A 13,762-nucleotide genomic window follows, 5' to 3' on the forward strand; every position below is an offset into this window, starting at 1 on the left:
GAGTCCGTCCAAGGTCGACTTCAGAATTCCGATATCTATAAGTGTTGGAGGTTCACCTGCGCGATACCTGATTACTAAACAAACTTGAACACATCCCGAAAACACTCTAGACTTGATACCTGAGCACCAGAACAACGTGGGAGAGTGATACCTGCGTGGACTGCGTATATCCACAGGGCCGTCAGGCTGGAAACAGTGGTTGGAAACAGTCCAGTCGAAGCGAGCTCGAGGTTTAAAGCTATTGTAATGCCTCATCACCCCAGGCCTTCGTTATAGGCTATCAAGGTGCTTGTGTAGACAGCGATCAGAGGTTTTGAAAATTCAAGGTATGGTTTCTGGTGCGTTTTTAATAAACTTATCAATACCGTACCAAAACTCAGAATATCGGTACAACCAATAGCAAGAAACTGTGGCCCCTGTGTGCAAGAATTAACTCATATACAAACAGTGGAGTGGACAGCGTTGCCACAGCTCAATGCTTCGTATGTGTAATGAACTTTGAATTTTTCAGAACTTTCTACCTTCCGTGTTCAAGATATGGTGACTAAACTTGTGATTGTTGCATCGTTTCTTCTGATAAACCAAGCAGTGGCGCAACAGCAGGAAATCGGCCCCATTCAGTATGCTGTAGAGGGCGAAGAGGTCAATCTTCCTTGCACCTACCCCAGCAGTAACGGTATTCTATACTGGAAATTTCATAGAAACGGTACAACCTTCGATGACGATGCGGCATCTATCTTTCCGGGTTACATTGTGTCCATTTTTCCCCCGTTTAATTCGCCGTCGGGAAGATCGAAAACAGATAACGGTAACTTTATTATAACGTCAATCAAACACGACGAAGAAGGAGAATTCTGGTGCGAATTGAATGCCGTGAACGTTCCGACAACGAAAAGCAGAAAAACACCGGTTCACGTTTATGTGCGACCGCAAACTCCGAAATTGGCGGCTCTGACAAATCGCACGTTAACCGAGAACAAAGGGACGCCCGTAGCCCGCTGTACCAGTCAAGGCGGAAAGCCAGCTTCACAACTTACATGGATGAACGGCACAATACCAATGACAGGGTCAAATACGGTGGTCACGGTCAACACGTTCAAAAGTTATCTAAACGACTCCGATCGAGACCTGGTCATAAAGTCTCCGACTCGCTACGATCACAACCGCATTTTCTCATGCAAAATCGAACACCCTTCGTACGTGGAGCCCAAGATCCTCAACTATTCCGTGCTCGTGATGCACCATCCGTATAACATCAGAGTGTGGGCCAACGTGACGTCGAAAATGGTCTACTGCGAAGCAGAAAGCTATCCGGCCCCTACGTATCACTGGACTATGCCCGGAAGTTTAACCGGATTCACCGGTCCCTCTCTCTTTATCGCTGACCTGTTTGATTTACCGGGTGGTGGCAGATTTGAATGCACCGCCGAAAACGGAATACCTTCCAATGTCACCGTTCGAATGACTGTCGACGAACTGCGTTATCCCGACGGAAAGCCGGGATTAGCTGGGCTCGAGTGGTGGATATGGGCTGCGATTGGGGGTGCTGTGTTACTTGTCGTTATTATCACGATTGTGGTTTGTTGCATCAAATGTAGAAAGTCAGACAAAGGAGAGACTGTTGTGAAATACAAGTCGAACATCAAGAAACCACTTACGGAAAGCGTAACGCCTCAACACCCCTCGTCACTGCCTCTCAACAGAGATTACCGAGGTAGTCGTGAAGACAGCTTCGACTCTCGAACCCCGTCACCTGTCAACGAACACAAACGACGACTCCTGGACGGATCCATGCACCAAGAAGTAGCCCTCGTTCCTAACGACAGATTACACAGATCTAGGGAACAACTATTTGACCACCACGCGTCACGCGAACAGCTAGACATGGTCGCCTCTCACATATCGACTCTGAACAAGAGTTGGGATCAGCTTTCCAAATCGAGACAGGCTCTTAATGAAGCGCAGGACGAACTGCAACACATGAACTCCAACCTCAACAAGTCAAGAGAACAGCTTTATCACTCGAGAGAAGCGCTGAATCGCGATGATCACGATTATCCTTACATTGATGACGACTCGGAATCGCAACATTACCAACATCGTCAAGCACCTCCCGCGTACGACTATGACACTTACCAACAGGACAATCGAGAACATGGTACCTATGCTGACGGTCCTCAATATGACGCACGATACGATACCGGCCAAGAATATTCTCAAGACTGTGATGATTACAGGTACGGTTCCGGATATTATGACGACAGAGAATATTATGCACAGGACCACGACCCGCACCGACGGATCATCTGAGCAATTTAACACGGCCGAAATGGCACTTGGCTCGGATTTTGTCTCACAAGACACTCGATCGTGACTCGGACCAAAACGGCTGAAATGAAGCGATCATGCTGCATATGCATATTACAAACATTCAAGTGACGTCTCCCACGACGTTTTGTGGTTTCTGACGATGATTTTAATTTTTAAATTTTGCAAATAGTTTTTACCTGTTTATTTTTCTGCGATGAAATGATAGGCTACGATACGATGACCACTGGTGCTACGACTATCAATATGTTCATTGTGCCCTCTCCTTTTCATGCATGCTACTGTCTTTTTTGTCCTTGCTGAGATAGTACGCAAGCGAGTGACAATCAGTTCATAATTGCTCTTCATATCTCGAGGGCTGTGAAGTCGGTTTGGTTCAGCTCAACTCATTTCAGTTATACCAACTCCTGAAATTTTTATCGCACAACTCCAACTAATGTGTTCAAAATAGCATTGTCATATGCAAGTTCAGAAACTTGAAAACTGCTTCAAAGTTTGATGGTGGTACGTTTTTAAGAGCTTAATCATGATGGTACTATCGTTAACAATGATTGGTTCTATTGTTCTAACGTTAACTAATTATATTTTATTATAATTAGCATACGGTACAAGCTTTTATTTGCACGCGAAAAAATTGAATGAATATCGACTCCTTACTTTGTTACAAAATTTGTGTGGATCTGGATCCACCAATAACAAATTCACCATCATGCCGACTGCACAGCCCTTGTTGAATCAAGTGATTCTTATCTCATTCATATGTCTGACCTTGTGAGTTTTGATGTCAGCTGAGTGTCAACTGTCTCCTGAGCTGCTGTCTCTTCTCGACACGTAACTATGCTCAGCACTGTGACACAACATATTGTGGCTCAACGGTACAATTGTAATAAATGTGATGTCTTCAGTAACGAGTTACTTCTACTGGCTAAGGAAAGGATGTAGTTTATTTTTGTCCTTGATGTTTTCTGCGGCATATACACCGACTCATGATAGACATACACACGATCTGCGCATATGCATACAATGAGTGCATGATATGCATATGCCGCTGGACAAGGAAGTGCAGATATAGCCTTGTACGGCTTTCTAAGTCATGCACCACCCCTTCATGCTATCCCAGTAATGCATGAGCGCCAAGCAGGGAAGTCATGGATACCAGTGTTACTAAAGAGGTCTTTGGTCTGACCCGGCCGGGGATCGAACCCACGACCTACCGATCAAGAAGCCGGACGCTTAACCATCATTCTATCTTGTCGGAGACGCTGCTGTTCGGTGTAGTGGTATGTAGTAGCAAGTTCACTTGCAGGTGACTAGACCTTACTTAAAGGCCTTATCGCTTCTTCATCGTCAAATCATCTCGATGGTGCAGGCGAAAATAAATATGGTCCCTCTCTCTAGTCAGAAAATGTGCTACATGCAATTATTAATCAAAATGTCTTATATCTGCCAGTGATCGCAATCTTACAGCGTATTTGATGGCATCATTACTGTTATTGTAACAGATTTGTAATGATTTGAGTCGTGATTTTTCGATGAAATGGCTCGATTGGGTCAAATTGTGATATTGACTCGACTTGTACTCCCGAGCCATTTAGCATGACTCGATACTCGGACGGCCGTGACATGATTGCCTGATTGGTAATGGGGCTATCAGTGCTGTACATGAATATGATGAGGTAATGAGAAAAATTAGCCTTATTATGAAAGCGAGGCATTCAATATCACCCAAGCAGACTTGTAAAAAAGGGTGTCTAGCATCTCTGAAACGAATCTGTGCATACTCAAACTCCACCCTTCGCACCTCGACTTGACTCGAGTCAAATCTATGAAAGTAAGATTGACTTGTGACACAGAACCTTATGACTTGATGACAACCCTGTATTACGTACAGATCAGTAACAACGCATCTCTACTTTTCTCGAGTACCAAAAGTATATTCTGCCTAGTGGCCTGACTACTTTCTCTTCTAATTGTGTTTTAGGCAAGAATGCTCATTTTTAACATTCTGATCGGGATTTAGTTCAGTTGAAATTAGATTTTGGGTTGAGCTGCACACTTTCACGAGTGAAGTTGTCATAAGAGCTGCATGAATGGGTCTCTGTCACCGAGGTTTCTACCTGTTTCAAGTTTCGTTTTGGCATTAGTCACAAAGATCCACCTGGCATTTCGAGTGTAGTCAGCTAAGATTACCTGTGAACCACAATGGCAGCATTTGTTCAACTCTTGTAGAAACGGGCACGTCGATGAACTCGACAACGTTCCTCATTCTCATATTGACTAATAGGTGTGTTCAAAATTACACCACACAAAGTATCAACCGTATCGAGGTCAATATCCATTTTTATCAAAATTCAAAAAATAGAGACGTCTGTTTTCAAACACGATGTAAAAATGTCGATTCCAACCACAACCATCAAGTTCAGAAACAACGGCAGTTCGATCAGACCAATCCACTCGTCAAGCTTATGAAACACAACTATGCGTTCTGATTCGAATACTCAATTCTGAATCGAGGGTCAAGCCTAGTTGTGAGAGATGATTTTCCGAGTCGTGACACGACACCCTCCTTGCCACTATGAACAAGAAATTAAAATTCCTATACCCTTGTGGAATACTGCAAACCTCTACTCGTCGTATCATAGAATACGAAATATGCAGCACAAAGCTACGCACGTTACTGGAAATGATATATCTTTGAAGTGGTCGATTGTCACCAAGTGCAGTGGTCGAAAATATACCAAATATCTTTCATGTGATGTAGAATTGGCATCGCAGCCTTTGTGTTCCACATCTTCCATACCGTTGCTATGTCATAAGGAGTGATGCTGGAAAACTCAATTCAAAATCGAATCAGTTAGGTTCTCAACTCTGCCTGGCACTATCCACATTGGACCACTCCAAGGAACTGCTAGTTAGTAGCAGAGTGAAATGATGTAAAAGCAGCTTTACAGTTGTCAGGATTGCTCGGCCTCTGTGAAATGCATCTCTGCATTTAGTAGCGCCTCCATCTCATCATCGTCAGAGCCTCCGGAGTCCTCAGAGCTAGAGCTTGTTTTCGCGGTTGCGATTGCTTTATCTTGACGATCTTGATTGAGCTGCTCTTCATCACTGCTCTCCAGGAGATCATCGACTTCCCTGTCCATGTCTGCGATGTCATCGGTGGACAACGAATATTGGTAGCCCATGATTTCGGCCATGCTACGTTTTCGACTTCGAACGGAAGCAGATTTGCTCTTAACGAGAGGCTTCCGTGCAGGGCTGCCTTTGATCGGGATGACGGCGTCCGGCACTTGAAGTGACGAGTACAAAGCGACCTGATCTTGTTTTCTTTGCTTGGATTCGGCCACCATGAAGTTAAAACGTGGATCTTGCATTTTACGGATTAGCTTACCTGTCGCCGGGTCATAAGCTTTGGAATCGCAGAACATACCTTTACCGATTTTGTCGTCTTTAACGGCAGAACTCAGAGGTTCGACGGTAGATGTCGGCACGGGAAATAATTTTTCCTCGACACGCTCCCACCGTTCCGAACAGCACCACAACCAGTCCAGAGACACAATATGAATACCTTTACGTTTCTCGGCGTCTTGATACTTTGTCGTGCCTCTTTTTGACGCTACCAAGTGTGTCGTTCGATCGGTGATTTGCTCCTCGATTTTAGCCCCGAGTTGGGTAGCGACTATGTAAGCTCGATGGCGAATCGGGGGTCCTTGGAAACTCTGCGGGATAACACCCGTAAAAACAATGGTTTGTCCGTACAGCACTTTACTGCGTAAGAACGGGACGACGCCGCGTACGTCGGGTAGGTTGTCAAATTCTTTCTTCAAAAATTTATCGTAGGCCGCGTAATACGTGTCGTGAATTTGCACGAGAATGTCTCTCAAAAACTGCAAGTAATCGTCGGAATCTGACTTTCTGTCGGTTTGGGACGAAAATTCCTGGCTGAGGTCGCTAAATCCGGTAATTTCGCGGTTTAGTAAATCCTGAGAACCTTGCGTCGACTCGTCTTGGGAGGAAATGGGAACAGTTTCCGCGGAAGACGTCTGGTCTGCGTCTGCTCCGGCACCGTTTGTCGGTTGGACTTGATCTGTAGAAGCGGGAGTGCCATTATCGGCAGATTTCGAGTCGGAACTACCCCCTGATTCAGAGGACGAATCGGAACTGGACTCGGAATCTGACGACATGTCGAGGTCTTCATCTACGTCGGATTTCGACTCTTCCGACTTGGATTCTTTAACATCGATTTCCACTTTTGCATCCTTGCACCCTTTCTGATCATCGATATTCTCATCGGACTTGCGTTTTCTCCGCATATCGGTGGCTTGACTGCTTTTTTTGTCACGGAAAGGATTATTGATATCGCCAGCCCCTTGGAAATAGTTGTATTTACGGACGACAATGAGATTCGGGACACCGTTCCAAACGTCGTCACGGTCGTCGATGATGCAAACCATTGAATCTCCGCACGGGAACAAGTGTCGCAGATTTCCAGATTTCTTAAACGGGTGAATACATTCGTCTCGTGACAAAATTCTGTGAGCAAAATATTTCTTCTCTTTATCAATAAAGTCCGCAATCTTATGGGCGTACTGCCGCGACCCAAACGTAACAATTTGTAGCTCGTATCGCTGCGATACGGCTTCTAGAAATTCTTGGCAATACGGCCTTAGCTTTGTGAAGAGAAGAGGTTCGTTCCGATTTAACTGAAAAGAGTAAAAGTCTTTGCTGGAATGTCCGAGCGCGGCAAGACCTGGGTCTTGCGTCGTGTGGATTAAAGTTTGGTCCAAATCGACAAGTAGGACGAGCTTCTTCATTTTATGGAGACGGCTTTTGTCTTGTTGCGCGAGTTCTTCCGCTTCTTTCGCGCTAATTTTCAATTCCGGTATGTTCGGAATCATCGCCACTTTCGCGGAGTGTGTTTTTCTCGTCTGCCGCGCTTCGTCGTGCTTCTGCGACGGCCGCAAATCTTGCCCGCATTCGGCACACATGTCCTTTATCACCACCGGATGTGAGCAACCTTCTATTTCCAGCAATATGCCACCGGATATGGCGACTTGGCCTTCCTGCATGAAGAATTTTTTGACGGTTCCGACATATTTTGATTTGAGTTGCAGTTCTTTCGCTTCAGCCTGCTTGGAAGGTTCCTCGACGAGGCGATAGACGGCGAGCAGACTGCCATGTAGGATTGCATCACCCTTTTTAACGAGCCATTTTAAAATTCTTATCGGTTTCAAACCCGGAACTTGGACTAGTTTAATTTCTGACATGATCTAAAAACAAAGTGAATGTCAAGCCAAGACTGTCATATCTGGACTGTAGGGGTGTTCAAAATTGACTTTTTTTATATGGTACTGGCTACTTGAGTTGTTAGGTTACCTAATTTAGGCCTGCACACCAAATTTGGTTTAATTCCAGCCAGTAGCCGGCTAGCCGCATTGCTATAGAAGAAAGTTTCTATTTATCATATAAATATAAATTTAAAAAGATTAAAAATTTTCTGGTCACCCTATGAAAGTGTTAGGTTGTCTATAGAAACGATTTTCACTTAATTTGACTCAATTCCAACCAGTTAAGTTGGTGCCGTCAAAAAATTTGGATTTAAATAAAATAGCATTTACGGGATTACCAGTGAACTCGGCACCTTCACCCATTGATATCCGTCTCTCCAAAGGCAAAAAATAATCTATTTTGACGTGATCATGCGAAACATTTGTTGATGTCAGAACACTGTCTTGTCATGATCGTTGAACGAAGAAGCGCCGCTTGGTCTTCCAAAGCTGCGATCTCGCATACAACGCCAAGATCTTTCTTCTCAAAACTTGCACGACACGGCCGTCACTCACGCCATCAAATCATCAATACCAAGCAGACTGCGCGTGGTCGGTATATGAGCGCTGCGTTATTTCCCGCGGCTACGCAATCCGTGATCTAATCACGGCGTGACTGCGTGATCTCCGGATGCCCTGACCTCCTTACAAGATTGACGAATCACTTGAAAATACTTTAGTTCAATAATTCATATTAATAGCTGTTAATACACTTTATTACAAAATTTCCTGGGGGCCGAATTCACCGGCAACCATTTACGGTGGGCACATCTATAATAAAAATTAAAGAATTGGCCACAGTAAATACTATTTTATTGATAATCCAAATCGACGGCAATAAATCCGCTTGTAATGGTTGGAATTCAACCAAATTTGGTGAACATCGTTTCTATAGACAACACTTTCATGGCGTGAACAGAAAATTTTCTAATTTTTTGTTATTTTTTTTATATACCGTAATAAATAGAAACTTTCTTCTCCTGTAGCAATGCGTCTACTGGTTGGAATTGAATCAAATTTGATGTGCAGGCTTAAATTAGGTAACCTAACAATTTTATCAAGTAGCCAGTGCGATTTGAGAAAAAAAGTCATTTTTGAAGAGCCCTATTCAGCAGCCTTATACTTGAAAAATTGTCTCTCACTGCTCGATTCGTGCCATTACAATTAATACTCGATTCGGATTCAAGTACTCGAATCATTGTTCCCGGCCCTAATTATAAGCTACTGCAGTCTGCACTAGCACATATCTCCTTTACTTGCATGAAACTATCAGGTATCAAGTATACCGACGGGTAACCCTAAAAGGAGGGAACGCGGAAACTGCGGAAAACGCGTAACTCGCGGAAATGGCCCCTAAAACGCGGAAACTGCGGAAAAAGCGGGAAACCTCGATTCCTAAAGCGCTGAAAACAGAGGAAAACGCGGAACGCGGAACAGTCGGTCATTGACCTCAAAATAGGCACTAAAACGAGGAAACAGCGGAAACGGCGGAACGCGGGACAGTCGGTCATCGACATTTGTAGATCTCATTGAAGGAACTCTAAAGTCTAAAACGAGGAAACTGCGGGACACCAATTTTAGAGTGACGCGATTTAGGCCTCATAAATAGCAGAGAACTGTAGTAATAGTTGGAAATTGAAATTAATAGGTTCTGAGAGTCAGACAGTCGTTCACTAACAATTATACACCTGGCTTCGCGGAACATACCTTGAAAACGTGGAAGCTGCGCGACACCCTAATTTTCTAGTATAAGGCAGATTTAACCTCACAAACGACCGCAAACCGTCGTGATAGTTATAAATCGAACTTATGAAGTATCTGAGGGTTAAGCCTTCGGTCACTGACCCTAATAGACGCTGAACATAGCCTGGCGGAATATATATAGAAAACGCGGAAACTGCGAACACCTTAATTTTCGAATACAACGCAGATTTAAACCTCACCACACCATCGGCCGCGAACTGTCATGATAGTTAAAAACCGAACTTATGAAATATCTGAGGGTTAAACCATAGCAATTTACAACGTAGCTACGTTGTAAATTGCTATGGTTAAACATTCGGTCACTAACGATTATACACGCGCAGCGTGGACTCGTGGCAAACATCTAGAAACCGCGGGACACAAATGTTCGATTATAAGGCAAATGATGCCTCAAATGGCAGAGGACTGTCGTATAAAGTTAAAAACTCAACTTATCATGTGTCTGCGGGTCAAACATTCGTTCACTAACGATTATACACGCCCAGCATATGGCCTCGTGGCAAATATCTAGAAACCGCGGGACATCCTAAATTTCGAGTTTAAGACAAGTTTGACCTCACAATAAGGGCCGAGAACTGTCGTAATAGGTAAAAATTGAATTAATGAGACATCTGATGGGTAAACATTGGGTCACTTAGCCTTGTAAACGCTGAACATGACCTGGTGGAAAGTATATAGAAAACGCGAAAACTGCGGAGCACCCTAAATTCCGAGTAAAGGCGAATTTGGCGTCACAAATGGCCGAGAGCTGTCGTAAAATAGTTAAAAATTGAGCTTATGAGTTATCTGATGGTTAAACTTCGGGAACTTAGCTTTGAAAACGCTGAACATGGCCTGGTGGAGAGAGAGAGAGAGAGAGAGATATGATATTCTTTCTCGCCTGCACCATCGAGATGCTTTGGCGACGGAGTTGCGATACGGCCCCATGAGGTCATCTAGTCTGCGTCCCCGTTTTTTTTCTCCGCCATGCTACCCGTGATTGCTGAGCGCCTAGCAGGATAGCTGTGGATACCATTTTTCGAGTCTTTGGTATGACCCGGCCGGGGATCGAACCTACGACCTACCGCTCGAGAAGCCGGACGCATAACCATTACACTATCTAGAAACTACGGAACACCTTAAATTCGAGTATAAGGTGAATTAGGCCCCATAAACACCAGAGGACTGTCGTACAAAAGTTAAATACTGAACTTATGAAGTATCTGATGATCAAACATTCGGTCACTGACCATTATACATTCACGAACAATCTGCCCTCGTGGAAAATATGATCTAGTAAACGTGGAAACTGCGGGGACTCAAATTTTACCGAATACAACACCCACGGAAGTATTGTAATCGGAAGAAAACGTGAATTTCATTGACAAGTTGTTATTATCGAGCATCAATTCTCGATGATAGGGAGTCGAATATACGAGTAATATGAATTTCTATATTTGTGGTTGCCCTTGTCATTTCATAGTGCTAGATCTAGACATACGTCCGTTTTTTTCTCGCTCAGTGTTACTGTTCTGGGCGTGGGTGAATGCATGCATGTTTTTTTATTACATGACCTTCAATTATGTTTTGCGTTTATGATACTACCTGTTGATGATTTGGTTACTTTAATAATTCGTTTCACCTCTTTGCGCATTAAGATTTTTCGCCATTTCACCAGTCTTAGATACATCTAATTTAAGCGTTTAATAGGAATAGCATGGACGGAGTTGCATTTAAAACAAACACGTTTAAAACAAGGCCTTCGGTTGAAACATGTATTTTATTGTTTTTTTTTCAAGCCATGACGTTGCGAATATTCAATTGTGATGTCATAGTGGATTCACATTGGTAATTGAAAATATAGATTAAATATAGCTCCTTTGACGAAATATATGTACTATTGCTGTTGAACCGACTTTTCTGAGGGGTCCAACCGTTCCATATCGATATACGTCGGCTATATCTGGTGGTTATTGTTCGTAAGCTCATACAACATGCCTTTTGGAAAGTATTCACACAATTATGGCATAATTTTACAACTTAAAAACACAAATTTTTTTAAAGACTTTTGTTTAAAACACTGTTGAAAACATGTAATAAATGAAGTGTTTTATAGCACCGTTTATTTTAAATGCATCCCTAGTTGGAGAAGAGTCGCTGCCGAAGGGGATGGTTGGTTCGTTGGCTGGCTTCAGGGCTTGGCTGGCTTGTTGGTGGGAGTTGGCAGTTCATTCCTCGACAGAACGACGTTCTGGAGTGTCGAGACGTCGAGAGTTCATCTAGGCTCCAACTCCCTTAATAGGTCGCTGCTGTGAAGGAAGAATAGCATAACACTAATACATTACACCGAGCTAGTTGGGAAGCGAGTGGTGCAGTGATCGCTGACTGCTGGTTGGATCACTGGCGTAGCCAGCAGAGAGGGGCGATCGCTCTCCGCCTTAATTTCTGGAAAGTTTTCCTAAAATCAATAAATATAACAGGATTTTGGGGCAGATGAATACAACCTGAAAAATATGTCCGCGCTTCGCGCGATTTAGTGTTCAACATACACGTCTTGATTTTCTTATCGGTATCCCGAAAAAAAATCTTTTGCAAATACCCATAATTGAATTTAGCTGCATTTACATGAGAATACAACAGTACCAGTATGGATACACGAGATTATCCCACTGTCGTTGGGTTGATTGAGTCTAGGGGTGTCAGTTCAGTATATGGGGGTTGGGGACTGTTAGTTACGGCAATCTCCGTACCGGGACACACGAAGACATTTAAAGTAGGCTAAATGAGACTCCGCAGTGCGCTGTCAAAATGATTGACAACTAAAAAACCGACGCATGCTGCATTCCGAAGCCTTCTATATAGATTTTCGGGTGCTTAAATGGCTGGCGCCTGATGATCCTGTCCCTGCAATCACACCCCTCCGGCATAAATGCGACTGGCACACCTCCCGTTAAAAAGTGCTAATTTGGAATCGCACGACGAGTCTGATCAAAGAAGTTTTTTTAAATTTCGTCTGGTATGTATCAGCAATTCCAATCATTAAAGTAGGCCATAGCGTTAACTTTTACCAGGAGTTTGCTAAATAACCGCGTGCTTCAACGAAATAGGCCTTTCTGACTGTCTGACTGACTGTAGACTCTCAGATACCTATTAATTTCAATTTTCAACAATTACTACAGTTCTCTGCTATTTACGAGGCCTAAATCGCGTCACTCTAAAATTGGTGTCCCGCAGTTTCCTCGTTTTAGACTTTAGAGTTCCTCCAATGAGATCTACAATCGATGACCGACTGTCCCGCGTTCCGCCGTTTCCGCTGTTTCCTCGTTTTAGTGCCTACTTTGAGGTCAATGACCGACTGTTCCGCGTTCCGCGTTTTCCTCTGTTTTCAGCGCTTTAGGAATCGAGGTTTCCCGCTTTTTCCGCAGTTTCCGCGTTTTAGGGGCCATTTCCGCGAGTTCCGCGTTTTCCGCAGTTTCCGCGTTCCCTCCTTTTAGGGTTACCCTATACCGACAGTATTAAGACATTACCAAACCTGCTTTTTAGGTCAACAAGGCTTTAAGAATCAAATTTATGTTAATGTCGGTAATGGTATAGATCGATTTTTGAAATAGGATTATTATTATCCTTTGATTCGGACAGATCAAGATATCAACTGTACATTCAATGATTCAAACGCCGCACTGCAATAACAAACTGATTCACTATATCACTGTAAAACCTACCATACACTTTCAAATTCTTCTGACAAGCCAATATGGAATCGGTGTCTCGTGCACACCAAAGATTCTACTGACTAAACACAGGTGTGACGCTGAGAAGCGTCTTGGCACAGGCACACCAAATATATTACACTATAAACATCGGGACTCCAATCCCGCTGACAAGTAGGCCTATGCTACACCAGAAAACGTGGCATGAATCAGTCTCGAGACTCAGTAAATATAAACCAGTCGGTATCTACCTTCAACATACACGGACAACTAACAACTCTACGGCAATCCCGCAGGATAGCATTACACACTACCCCTATGCTATCTGCTATTAATACTACGTAGTCAGTCAGTCTTGCTGTTGCTGCAACCTGCAATATTTTTGATTTTCAGAAATCTACTCAATGGCGCATCATGTGACAATTTTTGCATCATAGATAGGATTAAAATATGGAGACTTCAAATGGGAGTACGATATGTTTAATTAGGCTTACCATATTTTGGAAATCTAAAAAGGGGACACTTTTTCAGAAATTTGAAACTTGCAAAACCGGAGAAGAATTCTCAAAAACCGGTGAATTTTTCCCACTTTGTGATCGGTTGACCAAAAAAAAAAAAAGGTCATCTTTTCCGCTCAGAACTCGAAATACCGTT

At 43.4% G+C, this 13,762-nt stretch overlaps 2 protein-coding genes across 2 annotated transcripts; one reads left to right on the top strand and one right to left on the bottom strand.

The window, feature by feature from the left end:
- Positions 1–217: 217 nt before the first annotated feature.
- On the top strand, positions 218–3,236 carry LOC145444577 (uncharacterized). The gene has a single exon (XM_080322581.1). It carries the CDS (start codon positions 538–540, stop codon positions 2,308–2,310), a length of 1,773 nt encoding a protein of 590 aa, XP_080178707.1. The 5' UTR covers positions 218–537; the 3' UTR covers positions 2,311–3,236.
- A 1,414-nt stretch (positions 3,237–4,650) lies between these two features.
- Positions 4,651–7,630, bottom strand: LOC145444571 (RNA polymerase II subunit A C-terminal domain phosphatase-like). The gene has a single exon (XM_080322571.1). It carries the CDS (start codon positions 7,593–7,595, stop codon positions 5,283–5,285), a length of 2,313 nt encoding a protein of 770 aa, XP_080178697.1. The 5' UTR covers positions 7,596–7,630; the 3' UTR covers positions 4,651–5,282.
- Positions 7,631–13,762: the final 6,132 nt, after the last annotated feature.

This window comes from Botryllus schlosseri, chromosome 8 (assembly GCF_051294905.1).
Source record: "Botryllus schlosseri isolate E-star chromosome 8, Bs_hap1, whole genome shotgun sequence".
NCBI lineage: Eukaryota > Metazoa > Chordata > Ascidiacea > Stolidobranchia > Styelidae > Botryllus > Botryllus schlosseri.